Consider the following 27,708-nt stretch of genomic DNA (forward strand, 5'->3'; position numbering starts at 1 on the left):
GGATACAACTAGCCAAACTAGCCAATCGGAGCTCAGGAGGCGGGCTATGTGGGCTATATTCGTGTGGGAACCCTAAGGCGTTGGGGGATGGTGGTGCGCTAGTGTACAGCTGGGTGCTAAGCACCACTACTGCTACTACTGCTGCTGCTTACTACCCGCTTAACTACACCGGGTTAGTTTTGTATGCAAACTTTTCCCTCTTTTCAGAGGAATGAAAGTTCTTCACTCCTGGCTAGCGCGGTATTTCTCTTCCAGAGACACCTCGTGTTCGCTTTAGTACCCCGGCGGCCAGTCCACGCTGGAGACTGGGATGTGACTGTAGCGGATTACAGAGCAGCTCGGTCAGCAGTACACACACACACACACACACACACTCTCTCTCTCTCTCTCTCTCTCTCTCTCTCTCTCTCTCTCTCTGAGACTCTGTGAGATGTGGAGGCAGCGCCGGCTTTTGACAGAAACTGAGGTGCCTTGCCTGGCCGGGGTGTAAACATCTTTTCCGCAGCGCAGACAGTCGGCTCGTTGCTCCCCGGAGATGGGCTGTGTGGAGCTAGCGTAGCCGGGTAACATAACGGGTTAGCAGGACCGCGCGGCTCAGGCCAGGCCGCTCCTCTCTCCACCGCGCGCGCCACAGTCTCACACAAAGCCATGGGCCTGATTGTAGCCAAACTGTGGAGCTTCTTCTGTAATCAAGGTAAGCAGCCAGGCTGTTGTGTTGTCTTATTACTGTGTGTTATAGCTGCTGGTTAATAACTTCTGGTGCTAACGGTACCACTCCAGCTGTGTGTGTGTGTGTGTGTGTGTGTGTGTGTGTTAGTGTTACAGTATCCGCAGTTGTTAGCCGCAGTTCTATAGCTAGCTTCATTGAGCTAGCCTGAACTTAGCGGTTACCTTTCCAGATTGAGCTTTACACCAGCTGAGAATTGGTGAAGGACAGTGTCATGGTTTCCTAATGCTGTCTGAACACCTGTTTACTCACAGTTTCGACACGAATTGTGTTCTTTTAGTAATAATAACACTGAGTAACGGTTAGTAGCGGTAAGGTGAAGGTAAGCCCATAGCTGCTTAGTGGAAATATCAGCTGTGTAATAACTGCTGTACTGGATAATCAGGGGGTTAACACGAACCCAATAACATCACACTGTATACACTAAAGTTATACTTCCCCCAACAGGCAGCAGGCAGGGGTTCAGTGGCTTATTATTATTATTATTATTATTATTATTATTATTATTATGTTTTTAGCATTTGTCTTACAGTTTGATATTGTCATGATAACCCAGTCTAAAATATCACCTTTATTTTTTCATGGTGGTGATCAAACACACACATATATACATATACATACACACATAATAACATATATAATAATAATAATTATATAAAAACACACAATAATTTTCTAAATGTTATTTCTTTTTTACGAAAGACTTTTCCATAAAATCTCGTGTATTGTCAGTATTTATCATGTTATAAGCTGAAAGAGTGACTGACTGCGAGTAAAAGAAGTTTTTTAAGAAAAAAAAAAGCTAATTTGCCAGGCAGTAATGCAGCCAAAAATACCTAGTTTTTGTTTTTGTTTTGCAGCAGAGGAAACAGTGTAATATGTTTACAGCAGTAGTGGTTTATGCAGCCAAAAGGTTTTCAGTGCAGTCTGAGTCCCCTACTCAGATAAACAGAGGTTACTGTTGCGTGATTTAGGGTTTAGGGTTGTGCGATATGTTGAAATATATCATAGAAGAATGGGGAAAATGTCTGTTGATGGATATTTTGTTATATCGCCAACGTCACAAAAGTCACTTTTCGACCGATTTGCGTCACTTTTCGGTCGTTTGGATTTGTTTTGGGTATAACAAATCAGACACTCAACAGAAAACTAGAAGTCATTTGTAAGGTATGCCACAGACCAGTCATGAATGCGTGCAGTTTTTTTTTATAGATATTTTTCAATAATTCTAGAGAAAACGTAATATATTGTGATGTATAGCGTGTCAAGGTATGAAGTTATCCATATTGTAGTATAAGATTTTGTCCAGCCCTAGTGTGATTTAGTCCAGAAGGACAATGTTGTGAATTTTTTTTTTTTTGAGGAGCTAGAGCCGAACAAAAAAGTAAAGCACTTGACTGGGTACAAAATGAAAGTGTAGATGGTAATAGAGACATGCATTTAATGTGTATTTTGAAAATGCAACGTTGAGAAGTGTCTGATCATACACCGTGACTAACTGTGACACTGTAACAGCCTGATTTGATACAGTGGTGGAAATCAATATAAAATAAGCCTATCAGTAATGTCAGTGTGCATATATTGTGTTCATGAATAGTAAGCACCATGGGTCTAATAAATAAATAAAATGTTAGTGTACGCATTTAAATATTCAAGAAAGTAGTTTTGAGGAGTCAGTGGAAATTATTTTACAGTGAAATGGGATCCTGGTTGCAAAAAGTTTGAGAAGCTCTTCCTCTAGTGTTCCTGTGCAGTTCTTAGTAAAAGGTCATTTGGCTCCTAATCCTGAATTCTAAATTATGTATTTCTCAAACCAGCAAATACACAGGGATTAATAAAACTTGTCTTCATCTTGAGTAATATGGGAAACACAGTATTATGGAGTGAGTAAGGACTGATTTCAGGTTAAACTGAGTCCCATCCACTGCAAATACATGGCCAGGTGAATAGTCTGGCTAATCCGTTAACTCAGTTATTTTAATCTTGTTGCATACAGTAGTTTGGAGTGGCGGGTGTCAAGTTCTTTTCTATGGAAATGTGGAGGGTGAAAAGGTCACAGTGTTCCACCCCCATAGTGCTTTTGTGTTTCAGAACAGACGCTGAGTCTTTTCTGACTCAGGATGTGACAGAAGGCCTGGTGTCTTGGGTGACCCGGCAAACAAAACGCGTGTGAGGAAGGCATTTTCCTTCCATATTGTCTTCCCATGACGTTACTCATGTATGCATGCACAGCCGGTGATCCTGTCAGGATGAGCAGATGTGAGCGTCCATCCTCTGACAAACATCTTGAATGCCTAACTGCTACCTAACTGAAAAGTCTGTTCGAAAATATCATTATCATCATTATTATTATTATTATTATTAATTATAAATCATCTTTATTCATTTTAACATGAAAAGGTTCAAATCTGTGTTTACTGACCTGAATGTTGGATGTCCGCCTTTATTAGAAGGTTGCATTAATATATATAAGGAATAAAACAATGCGGTGTGCTGTTGTCGGAAAATAATCAGCGACAGGGTGCTATGATGTGTTATCAAACCGAAGTTCATCATTTTCCCATAACAGCACAGCCTGAAGCGTTTTATTCCTCTTATACCACAGCAATTTGCCAAGGATTATTCTTTTGAATATATTTCCATTTATTAATGATGCATCACACTTTTTAACCATAAATAGTTGCATTTAATATTGTGGAATGTCTTCAAGAGGAGTTAGTTCCTGTTATCACTTACATTATAGCAGCTAAGTCCTCTGTCATGAAGACTATTCTAACATCTACTTACAGAACTTACAGAAAGCTTCACCGTATGTTTCCTTTGTTAAATATCATGTTTCCTTTGAGTTATTATGCTTACATTATGTGGAAACTGTATATTGATGTGCTTTCAGACAGACGTTCCAGAAAGAGCAATGTGAGGCTGCAGTTCTTGTGCTCATACCTTGAGCTTGACTTCATGGCAGATTAAGATCACGCACAGCATGATCATAACTAGTCAGCATGGCAGACCGGTTAAACACGGTGAACAAGAATAGAAGCTGTCTCTTTTTTCTTTCCCTTCTTCTCTTCCCCTCCTTCATCTCTGGGTTTAGATATGGGTCATGGCAATGAAGTCAAGTGTGATGCGGAATGCTCAAACCTCATCACTTTTTTCCAGGATAAGAGGTTTAGACTGGTATTTTTGGTCCATTACACTAATCACCTAAATAAACAGGCGCATTTGGCCGAGGCTGCTGATCCTAGCCGGAAATCTTGATCAGTTTGACAGCGCTGGATCTGAAAATAACGGAAGCTGATTAGTAGACATCTCTTGACATGATATGTCGGTATCTTTATCTAGCTAGCTATTTGACTATACTGGTTATGTGCAACACAGCCAACAAAGTCTGGTGCTCTGCAAGTACATTCTGTTCTTCTTGTTTTGTTCAAGTAGAGCTCCAAAGGGAGATTTGTGGTAGTTTTGGCATAATTCCCCCAAGCTGTCTGGTTCATTTGGTTTATTTAGTTGATGGAATCAAAGTCCCAGTGTGGGTCAGTCAGCCCTGAGGAAGTAATACTGATACAGTTTCCTGTATGGCATTGTGCAGCTGTCTAAACCCAACAAGTTGTGTGTCCTCACTTCCTTCCGTCAGTCCACATCTAAACACAAAGGGCAAAAAGCCAGACTACTTCTGCTCCATTTTTACACACACACCCACCCACACACATGTTTTCTTTGCACTGGCATGCCAGCTTTGATCGTGGGCTGTCATGCTTTTCTTGGATAACATAAGTGTGATTCTCTGTGTTTGTGTGTGTGTGTGTAGGTGCTCATGCAGCCTTTTTGTGTTATGTAAAATGCTGAAATTGTGAGTAGTAAGTTCACTATAGCCACAGAGCTAGACAGGACGTAGGCTTGCTCTGAATTGAAGGAAATGGATCAGTGCTACATAAAGAGCCATTCCCTAGGCAGTTATGAACCTTCATTTTACTCCAGATCTTGCAGTCAATGCACTAGGGTGTGTACAAACACATGGCGTTCTTATTTGTGGTTTCTTGTAATGTAATGTTACACACTGATTGCTTTGGGATGGCTAGTCATAATGAATTATATTGACTGTGATGTTTTGACTTGCTTCATTGCTTGAGCTTTTGGAAGACCTTTTGGTTCTTGAACTCAAGAAGTATTATCCTGAGTACACACCAAAATTGATTTTTCACCTTGTGTCACACATGTCTACGCTGGTTACTTGTGGGCTTTCCTATAATTAGTTTACTGCCGGTTGCAGTGGTTTACTGGTAGCACCATGCTTTCAAAAGTTTTTTTTTTTTTTTTTTTTTATTTAAACCTGGATTTAATGAAATTATCAAAGTTTTAGAACAAAGAAAGGAAATGTTCAATATCTTGAATGTCTAGTATTAATGATTCTGCCCATTTGCAGATCACTACTGAATTTAAGTAAATTTGTTATTGATCATTTTAACTCCTTTGTACAAAAGGTCAGATTTTCCCTGTCCCTTCCATTGAAGCACGTGTTCAGGAGTTGCTAACATTGATAGTCATGTTTTACACAAACTTGTGGCATCCATGCCAGCTCGAGTGCACACTGTCATTAAAGCAAAAGGGGGAAGTACCGAATATCTAAGAAATTCTGATATTCAAGTAAAGTTATTGCTGATAATATAATTTGTAATAAAATGTTTGTATTAAATTGGAAAAGAATGCAAAATAGAAGCATTTTCACTTCTTTAGCGGGCCTGTACAATACAGGACCCCACTGTGTTTACAAGCTAGCTACAGAACATAGACAAAACCACCCATTTGACCACAAGGGGTTAACGACATGCCCCTTGCTCACTCGTATCAGTAGTAGCCCAATCGCTTTGCTTCTCATGTGCATAAAGTTAAACTTCACTCAAATTTGTCATGCTGCTCGCCCTACTCAATTTGTTTTGCTTATGGTCACTTTGCCTACTGAAGCCAGAAACCGCCGGCTCTCATTGAAAAGTGCACATGGGGTAAATCTATCTTCTTAACATATTTTGCTCTCTGATCTACAGAACACAAGGTGATCATCGTGGGTCTTGACAATGCTGGAAAGACGACCATTCTTTACCAGTTGTAAGTAGCACCTGGGGTTTTTTTTTTTTTTTTTTTTTTTTTTTCTCTTTTCCCCCCCAATAAATGTAATGATTCTCACTAGCTGTGGTGAGCGGGACATGTTCAGCAGTGCTCTTGTTTGTCATGCAGCCTGATGAAAGAGGTCGTCCACACGTCCCCAACGATTGGCAGTAACGTTGAAGAGATCGTTGTGAAGAATACACACTTCCTAATGTGGGACATTGGTGGCCAGGAGAGTCTTCGGTCCTCTTGGAACACCTACTATTCCAACACCGAGGTACCCTTTAATGACTCTCCAACAACATACTTATTTTATTTCTGTACAATGTACTCTTGAGCTATATGACAGAGCTATTATTATTATTATTATTTCAGTACTTCTGAAATACCGAATGACTTGCCAAATTATATGTAGGGACATAATTGTCATTTAGTATGTAAGTATTCAAATTATTTGAAAAATAATATGAAATGAAAATGAAAAGAAAACATTCAGATGTATTTAAATTTTATACAGAGAATTATCAAATGCCAAAATTGATTTGTCCTATGTAATAATGAGCAATAACAAAATACTAACTAAAAAATATACTTGAGAATAAAATATCTCAAATATAAATTTATATCGGTAACATATCATTTTTAATGAGGTTTCGCCAGCAAATTCTGACTTGCAGGCGCTGACCAGTGGACTAGCTACTGTAAGCGAGTGTATCAGTGTGTACCGTCACATTGATGAATGCTGTGAACTGTGTCCATCCAAAGCCCAGCTGGTGTGTGTGTGCGTGCAGCAGAGCCAGAGGTCAAAGTTGACCATCTGACAAAGAGGACTAAGTGAAAAGACGTTACAGCCATTCAACCAGAACAGTTTGTGTGTGAGAGGTCGAGATGGTGGGGGCTGCTACTGAATACTGTTCCAAACCACTGCACTCTGTGCAACACACAAGCACACACGCGCACACGCGCACACACATTCTCATGTACACGTGCTGGCAGGCAAGAACATGCAGAACAACTCAGTGTTCCTGTCAAACACAAAGCCCTCCTCATTGTGACTGCTTTTTTCACGGAGCTAACTGTAACGTTAGTTTTTGATAACATTGTGAATTTTATATCTGTCTTGTCTACAGTTCATAATCCTGGTAGTGGACAGTACAGATAGAGAAAGGCTTGCTATCTCTAAAGAGGAGCTGTACAGAATGCTGGCACATGAGGTAAACACTTACACATGGACTAACTATTTTTCTGTGCTAGTGTATAGATAAAGAAAAGTTTATTCTGCGTCTTTTTTCAGTACAATTAAAAAAAAATCAGCGACTAAACTAATCTGTTAAATTCCAAATGACTAGTACTTAGTGCTGACTGAGTAGTTTATCCTGGTGTTACAGTCTTAATCCTAAATGTGAGTGGGCCAAGTTCCATCAGGCAGGCTGCTATTTTAAGTAGATGCCTTTGTAACACTATATTATAATGTTTTACCGGTTAAGTAAGTAGTTTTGCCTACTGTTTATAATCATTCAAAATATCACTTGCTCTCTTACGCTCTGTCTCTTGCTCTTTCTCAGGATTTGCGTAAAGCTGCAGTGTTGATTTTTGCTAATAAGCAGGATATGAAGGGCTGTATGTCTGCAGCAGAGATTTCAAAATACCTGACCCTCAGCTCCATCAAAGACCATCCATGGCACATTCAGTCCTGCTGTGCTCTTACAGGAGAAGGGTGAGGGTCGCACACTCATGCACACTGTTCGTATGATTTTGTTTCTTTCATTTGTCCACATGCACACTATATGGCCAGAAGTTTGTGGATACCTGACCATGACACCCATGTGTGCTTGTTGAACATCCCATTCCTGATGTATTCACACTTTGCTGTTATAAACTTCAGATTTTGGAGTGACTGGAGATTTGCCCGTTCAGCCTCAAGAGCATTAGTGAGGTTGGGCACTGATGGCGGGTGAGGAGGCCTGGCGTGCAGTCAGCTTTCCAGTTCATCCCAAAGGTTCAGTGGGGTTTGAGGTCAGGTCTCTGTGCAGGAGACTCGAGTTCTTCCACACCAACCTTGGCAAACCATGTCTTCATGGAGCTCGCTTTGTGCACAGGGGCATTGTCATGTTGGAACATGTTTGGGCCCCTTAGTTTCAGTAAAGGGAAGTTGTAAAGCTACAGCATACAAAGATATCCTATACAGTTGTGTGCTTCCAGTTTTGTGGCAACAATTTGGAGAAGAATCACATATGAATGTCATGGTCAGGTGTCCACATTCTTTTGACCATATAGTGTATTTAATCGAAACAAGTGCACACCTTATTGACTAAATTGGTACGGTATGATGACACATTCAGACCTGAGAACCTTTACACATTTTGTTTTGGAGCTCTTCATTTTAAAATAAATCATGCTGATATGAGATTTCACTCAAAATTATGCCAAAACAATAGTCTTCTTTTCCCCAATAAAAATGGCAGATCAATCAATCGACATATGAATCTGGAATGATTGACAGTTATATGGGTGTTTTGAACCCTCCGCCCCCTCCACCCATCTTACATTATTAATTTTCTGACGTCTCCACTCTATTTTCCCACTTGAAGCAGAGCCCTTGCTTTCTGTCATTGTAAACGAAGAATGTTTTGAATTCATTCATGTGAATTAATGTATTAATGTATGTCTGACTTCTGCACTACAGTACACTGACACTCCACAAGTGTATAGTTAACTATATTTATAATCAGGTAACTATATTTATTATGGATGCATTGAAATTTTGGCCACCAAAAATTTTTTTGGCCACAAATGCTTTCTTTGGACTTTTTTCTATTTTCTCCACGAACTCTTCACCTGCCATTTCCCACCCACCAGCCAGCTCTTGCCTACCATAGGGCATCTCCCAAGCAGGGAAAGTAAAGGCTAACACGTGAACCCAGCCAACCTCATTTTTTCAAACTACTGCTCATGTTGCAGGGCAGCATAACACACTCAGGAAAGTGCTATCTGCCCTCTTCTACATGCAGACTTACAGCAAAGTGTCAAATACTTTTACAAATAAATTCAATGTTAATGAAAATGAGAATGATTAAAGGATTTCCTTTGCTCTCTCAGACTGGACAGTTTGAGCAACAATGAATTTGTCACCCATGTGGAAACATTACACAGTTTGCCATGAGGGATATTAGACAAGAAATTCGTAAAAGGACAATATCAAAAATGTACTGTTACATTTAATTGTTTAGTGTTTTTGCTCGTACCCACCCTTTCCCCTGATTTCCCGAAACTACCCATTATTCATCTACAGGATTGGCGGTGTTGCACATTTTGACTTAAATTGATCAAAAAAAAGATTGTCTTGTTGATCATTTAAAATTTGTTGTTTTATTCATTAAAAAAAAATAATTTTTAGGCCCTTTGTACCTCACTAAAGCTTTGCCCCAAAAGCTTACGCATGTACATGTACAAACTCTGCCTAATGTGCTTGATCTTTCTTTCAGGCTGTGCCAGGGCCTGGAGTGGATGACCTCGAGGGTGGGACTCAGATAGCCTCCACCACCCTTACAGGACTGGCTTCATTTACAGCCTTCACCACAAATATCTGGCAGCAACTCGGCCTCATCCTATTGGCTGCTTTTTTATTATTATTATTATTATTATTATTTGATTTTAAACTTTTAAGCTCATGATCAATGTTCAACCTCTCTGGACACCTACCTCACCTCGGAATGACCGGATACTGGTTGATTGATTGGACAGACATCTCAGCTTTTCAGGACAAGTTTAATCGTGCAGGTGAAAGAAGGGAAACACACAGTATCTGAAATGTTACTGCTTACAGAGAGGCAAGAGACTGCGTGCTTTGAACACTAATTTTTTGGAAATGTTCTCTGTTCTGGTTTAGGAATGTTGGGGGCTATGGTGTATTTTATTGGACAACATATTTTAGTGGTAATTTTTTTTCCAAGGTCAATTCATGGATCAGGGAAGTCTGTTGCTTGGTTGGGGGGGAGGGGAGACTTGTATGGGGTGTCTAACAAATTCAAAAACCACTACATTACATATCATGTCGCATTACCTCAGTTGACAGCACTACAGTCACTCGACCAGCCGTCATTTACCCAGCCTGGTGCAACTAATGCATGACCACTGAAATGTGGCATACAGGTTGGGTCAGTAATAGTGATTTCTTTTCATTAATTTATGTCCGTTATTTAAGGTCCTCAAATGCCTTTTTTTTTTTTTTCCCCTCCCTAGCCATGTTTGTGCTGTTACATAAAATGTGCTGATTTTCCACACATCCGTTGTAATTGCATTGAGGACTGGTTACTAATTTGTATTCCTTAGCTTACGTGAGGATGAAACATGGATTATGGGTAAACTTGAAAATCCTGATTTTAGTGCTAATTGTATTTTGTTTTAATATTTCAGGTACCAGTTTGTATTGTTTTTATACTGGTGATTTCATATGCTGCATCAAAACACTTTTACTCAGATTTGTGTGTGTCTCAGGCTGGTGAGCATTTTCTAAATCTATTCTAAATAATGGGTGCAAACTGAGAAGCAATTTCAAAATATAGGAGCTCTGTTCAGTTCTACAGTTTTGAACAATGAAAGTGTTCTTGAACAGATTCCTCTGTGATTTTGAAAGATTGGCTGTACAGAATGAAACCATGCATATATGAAATATTACCTTTTTTGGATAGTTGCTGGAACTACCTGTTGTGTGGGATTATTCATGAAAAAAATGTTTTCCTTTTTTGAAATTTATTTGGAACAGAAGTGACAAGGTCTAGATATAAAAACATGTTTTGAACTGAAATTAAAATAGGCCTTTGAGTGAGTTGATTCCACACAGGAACCAGATGTTTTATGCTGATGTTGGAAACCCCAGCCTCAGCCTTTATAGGAGTTTACAGGTATGCCTGTGGGATTATTAGCATAATTGAGGCATTGAACTGTGCATTCCTCTGCTTTTATTTCTTTAACACTTAAAACTATGCTTGCCTGCTTGAACACCAAATAGTACAGACCTGGAAACCAGTGAAGCTTTTGCCTCACTATCGGTAACCATGGTTTTTGTTATATGGTTCCAGCATATATATGTATAATTTTTTTGCTGAATGGATTGTGAGGGAAGACAAAAGGGTCAGGGTTCACTAAGTATGCTGTTGACTCAGAGGCACAGATTCATTAATCTGCAGTTCCACCGATTCCTCATTTCATCATCAGCCATTGATTTCCTATTCGGTGAAATCTGACGTGCCATTTCAGCATAAGCGGGAGAAATATGTATCAACTTTTATATTTCTGTAATTTTATAATAAATGCTTTTATTTTGAACTTGTCTTTGGTCTGTACCTATCTGACATTTTGAACTGTCTCACCTTTGTGGAGACGGTTAGTTCTACATTTTTGTGATGTGATATTCAGGAAAAATTGGATTTCCTTGCAAATTCTTTTTAGAACTTCCTAGCTCACTTAGCCAAGAGCTCAAAACCAAGTAGGGAGAACTGAGATGCAGCTTTGTCTTCACCTGCCCATGAGAATATGCCAGCATATATGCACAATGTGTTGAATGTATCATTCATACAGCTTTAGTGATTGCTATATCCTAGTCAGGTTCACAGTGGCTCCTGAGCCTATCCTGGGAACACTGGGTGTGAGGCAGGAATACACTCTGGACAGGGGTTTTTGGGAAACATTGCCCACTGAAACTGAAAAGCAAAATATGTAAATGGACACAAAATACACACCTCATTTTTTGGGGACAAACTTCTCATAAAATAATTTGACTCGACAGTATGTAAAGTGCTACACAGTTAAAAAGTAAAAAAGCAAAATACACTGCAAAATATTTTATCAACTGAAAATGTCTTCAATATAGTCAATTTTATTTAGTATTTCCTGTTACAAGATCACAATAAACCAAATATGACATTATTAAAAATTCTTCCTCATTTCAAGCTGAAATATTCTTCTTCTGTTGGCAGACAATTTTGCAAATATATACATTTGACTATATTCAAGATATTGACTATATTAATTTTTACTTGTAGAAAGTCTGTACAAAGTATAAATCTTGGCACTGTACAGCCCTATACTGTACACGAGTATTAAATATCTAAAATAACGAATATTGAATATTGCACTTATAAACAAGTCTGATAACTTACATATATACTGTATTACAAACTGTAATACTGGATAAATGTACTGTATTCTAGCCATCTAGCACAATGCAGAGACATCCCACAGTTATACTGTGAATGTGAATGGCTGTCTGTGCAGAAAAATGTGTTTAAAACGTTCAGTATAGCATTTTGGACTGACGGATTGTTGGCTTCTGTGCTCCTGAGCTGTTCCAGTGAGCTGTGTAGGGGATAAATAATGTTGGCAGGAATTGAGTCCAGTATATCCATCATCCTCTTTTCTATTAGTGCCTCCAGAGTGTCAAGGCTTTGCTTCACTACAGACTCACTTAGTGACAAGTATAAACCCTCAGAACACACACACACTCACACCTATGGGAGGTTAGAGTAGCCAATCGATCTACCAACATGTTTTTGGGAGGTAAGAAGAAAAGTGATTTGCAAAATGAGTGTAAAGAGTTCATGATGAAAGTGAACTCTGTGGCTTTGGCAATATTAAACTGGGCTTCAGTTAAGTGTGTGCCAATGCGCAATAACCATGTGTAAATAATTACAGTCATGAGAAAAAGAAGAACACCCCTCTTCAGTTCTATGTTTTTATTTATCAGGGCCTAAATAACAATTGTGTGGTCCTCACCAACTTCTATAAACAAACAAATGACCTCATGTGACAACAACAACCAAAAAAAAAAAAAACACAACACATTTCAATATGTAGTCATTTGTGCCCAAAAAGTGAACCAACATTCAGAAACCAGGTGGGAAAAATAAGTACACCCTACTTCCACAATCATTAAGCGAGCAATTAGCAGCCAGGTGTTACTAATGAAATACACAAGATTAGATAATAATCAAGAAGTATGACTACCTCTATAAAAGCTGCTTATGGCAGTTTGGTGTTCTGGAGCACTCAGGTGTGTCTACATTATGCCAAGAAGAAAGATATCAGCCATGACCACAGAGAAGCAATTGTTGCTTCTCATCAACCTGAGAAAGGTTATAAGGCCATCTCCAAACAATTTTAAATTAACCATTCTACAGTAAGAAGCATTGTAAACAAATGGACAGCCTTCAAGACAGTTGCCAGTCTTCCCAGGAATGGGCATCCCAGCAAATTCAGTCCAGGGTCAGACTGTTTAATGCTCAGAAAAAGCCAAGAGATACATTATTTGATCTACTGGCCTCTGTAAGCACATTAAATGCTTATGACCGCACAATCAGAAAAAGACTGAACAAGTATGGCTTTCATGGCAGAGTGGCTAAGAAAAAGCTCGTTCTCGCTACAAAGAATATAGCAGCATGACTTAGGTTTGCAAAATTGCTTCTGAACAAACCGCAAAGGTTCTGGAACAAAATTCTTTGGACTGATGAGACCAAGGTGGAGATGTTTGGTCATCATGAGCAGCACCATGTTTGGTTAAAAAAAACCCAAACACAGCGTATCACCACAAACACCTCATACCAACTGTCAAGCCTGGTGGGGGAGGGGTGATGATTTGGGCTTGTTTTGCAGCCACAGGAACTGGGAAACTTGCAGTCATTGAGACAACAATGAACTCCACTTTATACCAGGAATACACCCTGGATGGGATAGAAATCCACTACAGGACACCACACACACTTTTACAACAGCCAATCCACTTGGGAAATGGGCAGAAACTGGAGAACCTGGTGGAAACTCATGGACATGAGTAGAATATGCAGAGAAACCCCAAACTCCTGAGATCAAGATTGAACCAGGACCCTTTAGCTGTAAGCGCAATGTTACCCACCGTGCCACCCAACTGAAACACCATGTCTCCCAAAATAACAGTGAGTTGTTCTTTACACAATACGATAAGACAGCTTTTGGGGGGCTTTTTTATGAATGTGCTGAGAGCAAACCCATTGTACCTTTAGAACACCACTTCTCAGGGATTCCGCCATTTGATTGATGAACACTCCAGAATAGAGCAAGAGGCCAAGCTTCCAGGATGACAATACATTAAAACAAGGCCTGCTGCCGTGCGTGACGTGAGTCAGCACGTGAGCCATTCTAGGGACTACATTACTTTTCAGGAAACAGAAGGACACAGACAGTATAGACCACACACTCTGCTTAACTTGGAAAAAAAAAAGTCTGAGAATGTGTCTCATGACTGTCACATAATCCTTGTGTTTACAGGAGACAGAAATAGTCTGTCTGTGAATTGATCTGTGTGCACTCAGAGTGCTGTCTGTGTAACAACATGCTAGTGCAATATGAGATTCTTTAGCCGATCCTCTAGAAATACTGATGCAGGTTAATATTTGGGTTGAAGGGTGAACTATGGAGGCATAAATGATCTTAGCTTTTTTCACAAATGACTCGTGTTTATTTTTTTCTTTGTTAGCTGGGCCTTCTTGTATAAAAAATATTTTTCTAACAGTCATGATGTTTGCGCTGTCACGCTTGTTGCAATTTGCAATTTGTGTCATTTTTACAAATTTAACTAAAAACAAAAACTATGGTGCCATGGTGCACTCATTACATTTACAGGTTTATTAAACAACCAACCTTATTCACATAATTGGCTAAGTATCAAGTGCTCGAATAAGGTTTTACTAATGCACCAGCTAAATTTATCATTACATGAGTTAACAGATAAAAATATAGTAGTGTTGTTTGTTTTTCATGAAAAATGAAGTCCTTATGCTAGCCACATTCGTATATTGTACAACAATAACACTAGTTTAACAACTGTTTCTTTTATTTATTATTTTATTTATCCTCCATCTTCTTTTATTTATCCTCTTTCAGATGCTCTCAGATTTTTTTTTTTTGGGCTACCATCACCATGCTTTATCATAGGGATGTTATTAGCCAGTTGCTGAGCAGTACCTGGATTTCACCATTTGTAATATTTGTAGCTTCCCCACTAATGGAGGGTCATATTTTCTGTTGATATTTGTTTTGGATTGTTTCCTGCTGCAGGATTTACCCGCATTTCATTTTCAACATCTTACAGTCCTCAGTCCATGCACAATTTCCTTTGAAAACCCTGAGTGATGTTTAATTTGTCTTTCCATGTAGACTGGCTATCTGTCCTCATTCTTTTCAGTTTTGTGAAGTGTAGGAAAGACATTAGCAGAGTCACTTGAAGGGCCATATTGTGCATTTTTTGGTTCAAATTTCAGGTATACACTTGCACTGTCACTCCATTTCTGTGCTCTCGTCTGTCTGACACCAGGGGGTGATATTGCTCTGTTTAATCAGAATGACCTCACATGGCTTGGGCAATGTAGGTTTTGTTTGGACAGCCCCTGCGGTGTGACTGGATGGCTGGCAGCTGTACTAGTAATATACAAGTTTATTCTCAGTGTGAACATAATCTGTTATTTTGCAAATAATCTAGTAATCTAACATGAATGCACAAAAGGCAGTAGCACGCTGTGAGAACTTGCTGCTGGGGGATTTTGCTAATCTCCACATTTACGACTCTGTGCTAAGGTGTGTGTATATCTATACTTTCACACAAAAAAGTAATGAGGAGACTAGCAAAATGTCCCCCACAATAGTACATTCTCACACTCCTTTAATACTTTTCATTTACATTTTGTAGTATTACAACCTAGGAATGGAATGCATTTAATTGAGATTATATGTTATATATGTCTGTAAATAGTAAATGTAATTAGTATCGGTGCACCAAGTTGCCATTAGAAGTCACATAATTAGTTGAACGTAGTCCACCTGTGTGCAATTAAAGTGATTTCAGTGTAAATGCTCCTGTTCCTGGAAAGCTCCATGGTTTATTGGAGAACTTATAACAAACGTTATAAGAAAAGTATCAGGGTTGGGTAATGAAAAAATATCCCAAACTTTGAACATCCTGTGGAGTACCATTAATCACTTATTAAAATATGAAAAGAATATGGCACAACAGTGAATCTGCCTAGAGGAGCCCATCCACCAAAATGTGGATTAGTCAGAAAAGCAACCAAGAGGCCAAGGGTAACGCTCAACATGATGCTACCGCCACCATGCTTCACTGTGGCAATGGTGTTCTCAGGGTGATAAGCAGTGTTAGGTTTATATATATATCACCCAAACTGGAAAAAAATTCCCCCGGTCTTCAGAGGATTTGAGTCTCTATTCATTGGGTATATCTGGGTCAATAGTTAATAATTAATTTACTTAAGTGAGTTAATAATTTCAGTTCTATACAATAGACTTTAAGTTAAAACTATAATGAATTCAGAAATGACTTCAGAAAACAGGTAAATTTATAAACTTAAAATTTATATCCAGAATTTATTTATTTCTGTAAAGCTGCTTTGTGACAGTGTCCATTGTTAAAAGCGCTATACAAATTAAATTGAACTGAATTGGGTCCATGGTGCCTTTAATTAATATTATGTTTCTTTTGTGATGGAGCTAGCTCTGATCCATTTAACTGTTAGCTAAAGTGATGACAGACCTGTCCGTTAAAGGCATCCAAATGACAGGCAGCTGAGTGTGTTTGTGTGATGGAAGAGAAGAAATGCTTATGTCTCTCACTAAGGTCGTTAGGGAAAAGCGATATCTTCCTGCCCACCTGTTTTGCAAGAAAATTATGCTCTGCATGTCATTATTTGCACAATGAACATAACACCCAAGAGGAAAACAAGAAAGTCTATTTGGACTAAGTGACAAGCTCATTAAATAGAGTGCATGATTTGTACATTTCTGAGTCATTAATTCTTTGTCACTTTCACACTAAAGACTCATTTTATTATTTCACTGCTAATAATAAATCAAATGACAAATTTTAGTTTAGTTTATAGGTATAGTTTATTTTCCAGAAAATTTTTACAAAACAAGCGCAGAGTGAACAGCCAGTGAATATTGTTATCTTGTATTGTAATGTGGTGATGTTGCAAAATGGTTGATGTTCCAGAAAATAATCTGCCATACACAGCAGTTGTTGATCGGGCTTTTGAATGCTTAAACATGATTATTGAATCAAGCTTTGCTGGAACATGGCAAAGTGGGATTAGCTCTCAGTGATCTGATTTAGACTGATCTTAATTTGCCTTCTATAACGCTGGATTGACACTGCTACCTTGTAGATGAGTCCTCGATAATATCAGTTCGATCACCTTCTATACAATGTTTTCAAATTTCAGCTTTTACTGAAAGTCAGAAGAGAAAGCTCACTACTGGTGTGCAAGCTTACAACAGAGGGGTGTTATTTAGTGATGCAAATCAATCATTATTATAATACTGAGATGTGTGTAATGGATGCATTATAGAGTGAAATGTCCTTATAGCAGTAAATGATTTGTGCATAAGTGATGGTGCAAAAACAATACTGTGTGATAACCTCTCAGACCAATGTCAATATGTCAGGGCATTGTGTTATCTGCTTATGATTTCATGTTTTCAAATATGTGAAATGCCATATAACACTACACATCGTTATAATAGGAAACTACTACAATATTTTTAAATTGATTGTAGTTTTATTTAAGGCATAAAAAGTTTACACAGGCTTAGTCTCTAAAGCAGTTTGCTATAAGGGTCAACAGGGACTCCCCATAGACCTAAAACAGAAAATATGGACCTTTCCTAGAGCTGGAGAATGAGGTAACTGAATATCTGTATAGAAACACAGAAACTTGACAGTAGAAAAAATAACTGGAAAAAAGAACACCAAAACTTTATTGTTTCACAATTAATCTTTATACAGATTATAATAAGGAAGGAATATCATGCATGTTACTATAAAAGAAAGGATATGCAATCTTTTGTACTTAACTGAATATCATCATATACTTAATTTTTACATTGAAAGACTTCATCTTTCTGTTTAATAATGATTATTATTATTACTTTCCTACTTTCACAAGTATCACACCAGTACAGATAAATTTGCTTCATATACATTTTTAACATTCATTTTTGATTTCTTAAATCTGAGTGTACTTATTATTACTCTTGATTAGTCATTTCTCATGTACTGTACTTTGTTGAGCATACACACTTTGGTCTATTGTTCATTTTGCTTTCTTTATTAAAGTTATTATTCAGTAAAATCCATCTTCATAATGTCTGATTAGTTTGTTGCAAATGGTCTCACACTATGGAGTGTGATATGTGACATTGTTATATTTGTACAATACATTACATTACATTACACTACATTACATGTCTGTGTAACATGTTGTTTCACATGATATTTGAATATTGTTGCACATAGTGTTTAGTTTCATAATGTAAATAGAATCATATTTAGTGAAATACTTTACATGAACATTAAATATTTCAGGCATTTAATAAATAAGTTAGAAAATCTGTCATAATGTATTGATTAATGTGCTTGGCACAGAGGTCTCCTGTTTAAATCCTTGTTTTCCAAACTTCCCCTCAGCCCTGATCACCTGTAGCACCTGTGATATGTTTAGCGATAGTGAGCTCTATGCCAAAAGTCTTCTATAATACACAGCTGGCTGTAAGTGTTGAAGTCTTGAAGTCTTGAAGCTGTTCCACAAATCATGATCAGTATTGATGGCTGAGATCAGACAGCATCAGCCTCAATCAATATTCATACTCAGAAACAGACTGGAGAAGCACAACTTGGACAATCCAGGAAAGTAGAATATATAAATAAGTATATATAACACAATGCTAGCGGTGCTTCACAGAGCTACTGAACTTTTTAAAGAATCTTTATCTCTATCACTGAGAATGTACAGTATTGTACCATCCAAAATCAAATCCTATCAGAATATTGTCATAGACAACAGTTATGCATAAGACGTAAGATACTTATTGCTTTGAGCTAGCAATGTGGCTCCCATTCAGTTCACTGCAGTTGCTAAAAATGGTTAATTGTATCTCAGACAATTGAGACAATTGTTGGAATATTTATTTTGCCTTTTGATTCGACAATAATTTAAAATCGACAGAAATTGTTTACATTTTATTTTAATTACAGTCATACAACAGGAGTTTTCAGTTCACTTCAATTTTACTTATATAGGACACTGTCACAAAGTAACTTTACACAAATCTGGATATAAATTTGAAATGTATAAATTTGTCCCTAATGATTAAACCAGAGGCGACGGTGGCAAGGAAAAACTCAGTGAAATGACATGAGGAAGAAACCTTGAAAGGAACCCATCCTCAACTGGGTGATACCGGATGGTGTGATCATAAATCGTGTTTCTTCTATAATTGTCTACTACATCAAAAAGTGCTAATTCTGTTAACAGGAACTTGAATATGAGCATCGGAGTCATTTCTGAATTCATTATAGGCTTAACTTTAATTCTAACTATAATTTAACTGTTCAGTGTTGGAGACTGGAGTGCAAACTGTTCTTACCAATTGCAGTCCTAAGCCTATCCAAGGAACATCCACAGCCATCTTTAGGGTTTCTATGTGGTACAGTCCATAGTAATCTCACGGTGATCTTTAGGCTATCCTTGTGGAGCCATACTTAGCAGCAGCGAGTGGGGCATCAGGATGGATGGAGAGCAGAAGGAGTCAGGATCACTGGTAGAATATTCTGAAGTTGTTGTCATCATTCAGTCTTGGTTAAAGTCCAATGACATTTTTGTGCTTAAACTGAACCAATTTTGCCACCATAGACTGACTCTTTTACAATGAACACATGGTGAAATGGTTGGAGATTAGGCACCAGCTCTGGAACCAGCACCACAATGCAAGAAAATAAACAGGAGGTCTGTTTTTATAAGCTACATCACTGATTAATATCCTCTTCAGTAACAGTACTGACTTATCTGCATTAATACTCACTGTTGCTCCACATACGATTGTGTTGTTGAAGGAGATGAATGTTCTCCACCTCTCTTCTCTGATAACGCTTCCCTTTTTCTTGCTTTCGCCACACTTCTCCACTCTCTCCATTCACTGCGCTCTTGTACGGTCTATTTTTCTCCAGAGGATGCTGGAAACATAATGGACAACATGATGGTATTTTTGTAGCGCTTCAGCAAAATTGACCCATCTTTTTACTGAGCCGAGAATGAGTATGGGCATATAAAGTAAAGAAGAACAAAAACACAGTGTTTCTGGGAATTCTTCAAAACACGGTGGGGGGCGGAGGCGTTTGTGGGGGCTTTGTCCACGAAATGTCAAGTGCTGTAGACTTAATGACGAATTAGACATATATGTTATTTATGTTAATGTGATAATGATGCCATTACTTTGTCTCATTACTACATCCACGCTGTTTAATGTCTACATCGCTTTTATTTACTAGACACTTTGTAGAGTGAACATTATAAAAATCAGGACAATTGGTGACCTCTTTGAAAATTGACCTTCAATAAAAACACCTCATTAAAAGTGTTCTTCACTGCCACTCCCCTCTTGTCTAAAAGTTGATATTTGTGTCATTTTGGATTTTATACTGCATTTAAGATCTAACTTCAGTCAGCACTGATTTTAAGACAGTGCACTTGAAACACTGGATTTGATGCCACGTGTGAATCAGTCAAAGCCCAAATTCAAACTAAATGATTGTCTTCAGGATAAAAATAGGAAGCACTTTCATTTTTTAAATTATGTTTGTGCATTAGTTTTGGCTTTATAAATGTGAATGCAGCCAGAATGTCCATGTAAAATTAAGCCAAAATACGGAACTATATATATATATATATTTATGTGTATATATATATATATATATATATATATATATATATATATACATATATATATATACATACATAAATATATATACATAAATATATATATATATATATATATATATATATATATATATATATAGTTCCGTATTTTGGCTTAATCAGTATCCCCCCACTGTGTTTTGAATATATATAAACGATAATTAAAAAAGAAACCATAATAAAAATAAAAATACACATGCGTACAGGAGTATGCATTTTATATACAATGTTGTAAAGAGGAGTGGGCCAAAATCTCTCCAAAACGGTGTGAGATACTGATAAACTACAGAAAATGTTTACATTATTTGTTAACTGTTTGTTAATTTGTTAATTGTTGCTAACGATGGTTCTACATGTTACTGAATAATAGGGTGTATTTATTTTTTCCCACCTGTTTTCTGAATGTTGGTTTACATTTTGTTGGTTCACAGGTACAGGTGACAAATGGTCTTGTGAGCTCTATCTGGGTCAGGAGAAGATTCTATTCTTAATTCATGATGCTTACGTTTGCCAGCAGCCATGAAGTGATATCTAGATTCTTCCCACACTGTGCATTCTATACATTCTATACATTGCCTTGCCGCTGTGAAAAACAACTACCATGTCCTTTAGGATAGATGTGACTGTCAACTGGGAGGTATTACAACCTCAACCTGTCACCTGAGCTAGCAAACTCTTTTAGTTGATGTACACATTTTTAGTTGAATGACCCAAAACAATTATTCAAGAGTCAAAGAACATGGCTAGCTAACTTCAAGGGTGAACAATGATATAATTTTATGCAACTAGTTAATTTGTTCAACAAATAACTTACTAACAGAACACTTTCATTGAATTAAATTAATTCAAATGCATACATTGGATCCACGTGATTGAATTGAGTTACAGTAACACAATTTGTTTTCATATATCCATTGTGATTTGTGATCATGTATTTTCAAAGCCCTGAATAAAATCAAACTCTGCACTCTCACCAGAACTGAGGATAGGGCCGAGGTCGCTGGTGTGCTGTAACAGCCACATTACCCACTCTACTGCACATGTTTTAATCCCACTAATTTCATACTATAGTTATTTATTCCCGTCAGTGCCTACATCTTCGTGAGATTTCATAATCTGATCGGTTTATGTTAATACTACATGAATTGATCACGCTCACTCTACATAAATCAATCTAGTAATTAGAAACTTGCTTAAATCAAGTTCAGTATAAGCAATGAGATCAAGTTTTGATGAGAAACTTAATATTTTTATGTAAACTATATGAAATATTTTTTCTAAAATCTGGCCGGCCACATATTCCATTTTTTTTAGTGTTTTGCTGACAGTAAAGAAATGCGTGGATTATATATCACTAAACATCCCAGGATGTATTGCATTTTCTAGTCAATTACTGCAAACACTCAAAGCTACATATTTATACAGTTTAAATCTATTTGGACAGACTTAAGTGCAGCTTTCTATCTATTCAGGGACAGAAAGCCTGAGGTGTAAAATAACAATAATTACCAACAAACATGAAAGACAGAAGATCTAGAAGATGAAAGGCAATCCTAGACATACCCTTTCATGAGAAGTATATAAAATTGAAAGTGAAATACTAGGAAAAGAGACTTAAAAACAACAACACTGAGACTTAATTATGATCATGAAGTATTGGCAGAAGAAATGCAAATTATAACCCCTGTTTACTCAAGAAGAACAGAAGATTCAGTCCTAGTAATTAAAAGGCAAATAGGTCAGTAGGGATGAATGTGAAGTGCTGACTCACGGCAAGATCTGTCAGAGCCAAATTAAATTCCCATCCTATTCCTGACTTCCTCCAGCAGCTTGTCTTGAAAAAAGAGGCGTTTTTTCACAGAAAGATTGATGGGCTACGTTAGATCTGATAAAGCTGTAAAAGTGACCTATGCAGAGGCAAGGCAGAGTCTGATATTCCGCACAGGTATTTGGTATGCCAGCTGGCTGTTGCCACAGACAACTGGAGAGAATTTACAGAACGGCAAAGAAGAGTGCTTTGCAAGTTGAAGGCAGAATGCCAGCAATACCATCCATATATATTCTAGCTTTCACCTGTTAATTCCTTCATGTCCTGTTTTCTCTATTGCCTCTCTCTTTAATAAATCCTCAGACCTGGGCCCTGCAATGCAATCTAAAATCCCTTCTAAATATGTACCTTACCTTTAGTTTAGCACTCCATACCTTTTTTTTACTCATTTGACAACAGTCTACATGATTACTAAGACATTTAATCTAATCTTTCCAAATGAGATGGCTTAGTGTGGATCATTAATATTAATATTAAATCCCCTTAGCTTGTTGCCTTGAGGAGATCAGCAGCACAATTTAATTTCCTCCACAAAATTTCATTCTGGCTAACGTCACTTGAATACAGCATGTCTCTGTTTAACCCTAACCTACCAGCCTACTGGTAAGATTTCAAATACCTCTCTTTCTTATTTTCTCTGTGTTTTCAGTTAAACAAAAAAGTTTAGGCTTTTATCCAAAGCAGTTTACAATTGATTAAGTTAAGATCTTGCTCAAGGACCCAACAGAGGCCGCTTTGTAGTACTGGTGGTGGCTCAGTGGTTAAGGCACTGATCAGAAGGTTGTGAGTTCAAATCCCAGTGCTATCCAAACCTCAGCTGCTCAATTTCTAAGTCATTGAGTTTGTGAACATCCCCAAGGTAACTTCATAGTGCAGTGCTGGGTCATTGTTTAAGGTGTTGAGCTACTAAGTGATAGGTTGTGAGTACAAATCCCAGCATTGCAAAACTGCCACTCTTCAGCCCTTGGGAAGACCATCAACTGCTCAGCTGTAGCTTGTCTCATTTATAAATTTCTTTGGATTAAAGCATCAGCCTAATGTGTAAAAATAAAATGTAGAGTGCTTGGGTGTGAATGACCCTACAAATGCAATAGCACAATGACATTACACAAAATAGACTGAAACGTATACCCAAAACACAGGTTGTTCCTTTTGATTGATATTTATTTTGTCTATGTGAACGTTTTCTAGGCTAATATGCAGACGTGTCCTCATCTAACATTATGTCTGCTTTATGGATAACATATTCATGCCTCTAGTTTTGGTGCATACTCAAGACACAAAGCATTTGTGCAAAGATATGACCCTCCACCTTATAGTCTGTCAGTCTGTAACCATGGGTTTGGGTGTTACTTGTGCCCTTGAAGAGAAATAGAATCTTTATAAAGTTGTTCTTCAAAAAAAAAAATTGGGCTTTGCAAAGTGCTACCCTTCCACTATTTCACTTTTCTCTCATTTCACCTCTAATATTCATATAATCCTTCAAGAATGTCTCTGAAAAGAGCAACCCAACCTAATATATATTGGTGATATAAAACCATCCATAGGCAGCAGTCCACACAATAAGCCGTACTGTGTACTTCACTTTTACTGAATCATACAGATTATTTATCCTTGTCTAGACTTACAGTTTGCTGTTTCAGCTAAATGTTGCCCAAGAAGCTACTGACACTGACTGTACAAAATCTCTGGAAAATGGTTCCTCAGAATGTTGTCTAGACAAAGAAAAAGGAATGTAAAGAACCACAAACCACACGAACATCAGCATTCATTTCTCAGCAAAATACACATAGATTGTGTTTATTTCTCAATCTGGCTTTAGGATTAGGTACTCTCAGCAATTTCTCAGACTTGCTGCACTTACAAATCACTGACTTTGCATTCTGGGTTAAAATGAGGTTTGTATAAGTATGTGAGATTTTATATTCTCAAGAGTAACATGCACGAACATCTTGTCTCCATTATGACTCTTATACTGATTAAAAGAGTTATCAGCTACTCCAGTTTCCTTTAGAAGACATTATTTGTTAGTCTCATACAAATAACTTAAGTAACAGAAAGACTTTGTACAGCAGGTTACTTCTCAAAACACTTGCACATATTAATATCTCTCTTCATACCATGTTTTTATTAAAACTGACGAGGAATGTGCACTGTCATTGAAAGAATGAAAATGCTCTCATAAGCTCTTGTTATCAGAGAAAAAGAGAAATGGTCAGATGTCTTGTCATCTATTCTGATGCAATCAGGCCTCATGATAGTGTTTCACAAGGCAGCTGAAAAACAAGGCAGCTTAGATGTTAGCTTTAATTAAATTCAATAATATGACAATGATAAATTGTTTTTTTTTTTTTCACTTCGTTTCATCTTTAATTTCATGTAGCTATTGTGACAGTGAACCCAGGATGCTAATGTGGCTTCAATATATTTTTTTTTATCTCCTACATATTTAGAGGGGGACAATATAATGGAAAGTTTTTTTTAAAAAAATGACACATTGTAAAAATAGAGTAAGACTTAGAGTTAAAAAAGAGTAAGACTTAAGACATAAACATTTTGGGTTTAACCTGTATTTAATCAACATGTACATTATGGAAACCAATGTAATGGGTTTGCTATATAAATTGCATGTTCTGATATTAATGTAGGACTAACTGTGCCCTCTTTTTACATTTTTTTTTTACTTGTGCTACAGTAAAAGAATTTCCCAGACCACAGTTAATTTATTTATTTAGTCGATCTCAATTAATTAACCACCTTTAAACCACAGCGCTCTTAAATTCTCAATTCTGATTGGTCACAAGGTGTTGATTAATTTCTTTATGTTATAATTATACATTATAACAGGCTATACGTTGTAATGATAATTAATGATAATTTTCTTTTCTATATTACCACTTAATTTACTTATATGGTGGAGGCTCCACATAATTTAAGCTTGAATATAAAGTTTTTTTAATGTGTTATTTAACAAAGAAAAATGTATAATATTTGATATGGAAACACTTTCTGTAAGGAGACTTATTTAACTTGTTTTATTCATGGGAGGATTCTCTGGTGTCAGCACTTTGCGACAGTCTGTCACGAGTCTTCAGGACAGAGGACGTTGCAGTTTGTGGTTTCTTGGTAACATAACAAGCTGTGTTTTATTTTTGAGGTATTAACTTGGTGGCTGGTGAGGGAGCGACTGTTTTTTAGTTGCTATAATGTAAGTGATAATTAAATTTAAAACATAAAAAGTATGACATGCCATTCTTTAATAAATATTTGTAATCATTGGCAAATTGGGTTCCTGGAGGACTAGTGGTTAGGCCACAGCGCGCTCACCGCCGCAGCCCGAGTTCGTTTCCCAGCCAGGGAACCAACCACTGGAGTTGCGTGTAACAGTGTGCTCTCAGCACCGGTCCCAAGCCCGGATAAAATTGGGGATGCATCAGGAAGGGTATCCGGCATAAACACTGTCCCAAATCAAATACGTGGACCAATGATTCGCTGTGGCAACCCCTAATGGGAGCAGCAGAAAGAGGAACAACAACAACAGACATTGGCAAATTGCTGTGGTATATAAGGAATAAAGCATATACCACTTCTCCTTTGCATTGGCTTGCTCACTCCACCCTGTCTTTGATTATTTTCCTGAAACAGCTGCCCTGTTTTGTTCATGTGATTTATTCCTTACACTTTTAGTTCTTCATCACAAAGCGTATTATTCAGTATGTGAAATTTTAGGAAAGCTGTTTAGTTAAAATAGTCAGGAATGTCAGTCTGAACCTAACAACAGGTACTTCAAATTTAGGGGGTTAAAGGGGAAAGATATGTTTCTGTCATCACATCTCAGCCTGAGACTGAAAATAGCTACCGGGACACATTCATACAAGCATCTAAACATTTCTGGTGGCAGTCTACTGTACTCAAAAGGTGAGGTGAAACACTCAGTCTGGAAGGTCTTCTTCACGCCATGGACTGCTTCCAAGGTCATTTGAACCACATTACTGAGACGGAGAGAGAGAGAGAGAGAGCGATACAGAGAGAAAGAACACTGCTCCAGCTATAGAGAACTTACAAGAAGCAGTGATGGATTCCTAATGCAGTCAGCTCTGAGGGTTTCAGGGAGGCTGCATTTAAGATGTGAATGTAAACTTTCCTCACAGAGCAAGGCTGCATGTGGCTTTGTGTTCTCCCTCTTTGTCTTTTTTCACTCTCTTTTTTATTAAGAATGAAAAACTTGACCATACATGCATTTCTCACAATACAGAAAAGTGCTTCATATAATAAAGAACTAAAAAAAATATTATATGAATTGTAAATTCATATTAAAATGTGTTGTAAAGTGTGTTTGTTTAGATTTGAAAAGAATTTTAGATTTTTTTTTTTTTTGTCCAACCAAGATGCAACAGCACTCCGTTCATAGGCCTATATTTACATTGGGAGCATTTAGCTTCACAGTCATATCATTTTAATTTATCTCAGAGATGGACTCAGTGGCATGGAAGCAGGATCCATATGAACTAGGTATAGAACTTAAGGTACAGAACTTAAGGTCAAAACAGGCAGGGTCATTACCAGAAAAATTACTAGAGTCATAAACAAATCAATCTGAGATATATATACAAGCAAAGAAATGCTGTAGAGCAAAGATGCCTTCAAAAATAATGAAACTAAATGTTTCTATATTAAAAAAATACTATAAAGAGCAGTAAACAGAAATAAATGAACAAAATCAATATTTGGTGTGACGATCCTTTATTTTAAAAAAAGTAGTCTCAGGTGCAGTGTGTGCAGTTTATAAGGAAATGAGCTGTAAGTTTTATTGAGCATCTTGCAGAAGCAGCAACAGTTCCTCTGGAGACTTTGACTGTCACACTTGCTTCTTATTTTTGCAGCAAAACCCAGCAGCCTTCATTATGTTTCTTTGTCTGAAAAGTGTCTCTTATGTAATATGCTGCTTTCTTTACTGACATACAAACATTTTTCTGTAACATTGAATATTGTGCTGGAAAACTAATGTTAGGGAATCTAAAATGTTTTTGTACTGAATCAATAATGTAGAAGTCATAAAATAAAATCTATAACAAAGTTTGTACTAAACAAAATAGGCTGTCTAAGACTTCTGCACATTACTGTATATATGTATATATATATATATATATATATATATATATATATATATTTTTTTTTTTTTTTTTTTTTTTTTTTAATGTGGTCGCAATGCAAAGCAGGATCAAAACACCAAAATTCAGAAGAGCATCAAAAAC

The 27,708-nt window shown here is 37.3% G+C and overlaps 1 protein-coding gene across 1 annotated transcript; it reads left to right on the forward strand.

The window, feature by feature from the left end:
- The first annotated feature begins 66 nt into the window (after positions 1 to 66).
- On the forward strand, positions 67 to 11,158 carry arl8 (ADP-ribosylation factor-like 8). The gene is made up of 7 exons (XM_034304043.2): positions 67 to 172; positions 256 to 694; positions 5,770 to 5,830; positions 5,960 to 6,107; positions 6,961 to 7,044; positions 7,396 to 7,547; positions 9,316 to 11,158. Exons 2-7 carry the CDS (start codon positions 649 to 651, stop codon positions 9,362 to 9,364), a joined length of 540 nt encoding a protein of 179 aa, XP_034159934.1. The 5' UTR covers positions 67 to 172; positions 256 to 648; the 3' UTR covers positions 9,365 to 11,158.
- Positions 11,159 to 27,708: the final 16,550 nt, after the last annotated feature.

The sequence above is a fragment of the Pangasianodon hypophthalmus genome, chromosome 4 (assembly GCF_027358585.1).
Source record: "Pangasianodon hypophthalmus isolate fPanHyp1 chromosome 4, fPanHyp1.pri, whole genome shotgun sequence".
In the NCBI taxonomy this organism is placed as follows: domain Eukaryota; kingdom Metazoa; phylum Chordata; class Actinopteri; order Siluriformes; family Pangasiidae; genus Pangasianodon; species Pangasianodon hypophthalmus.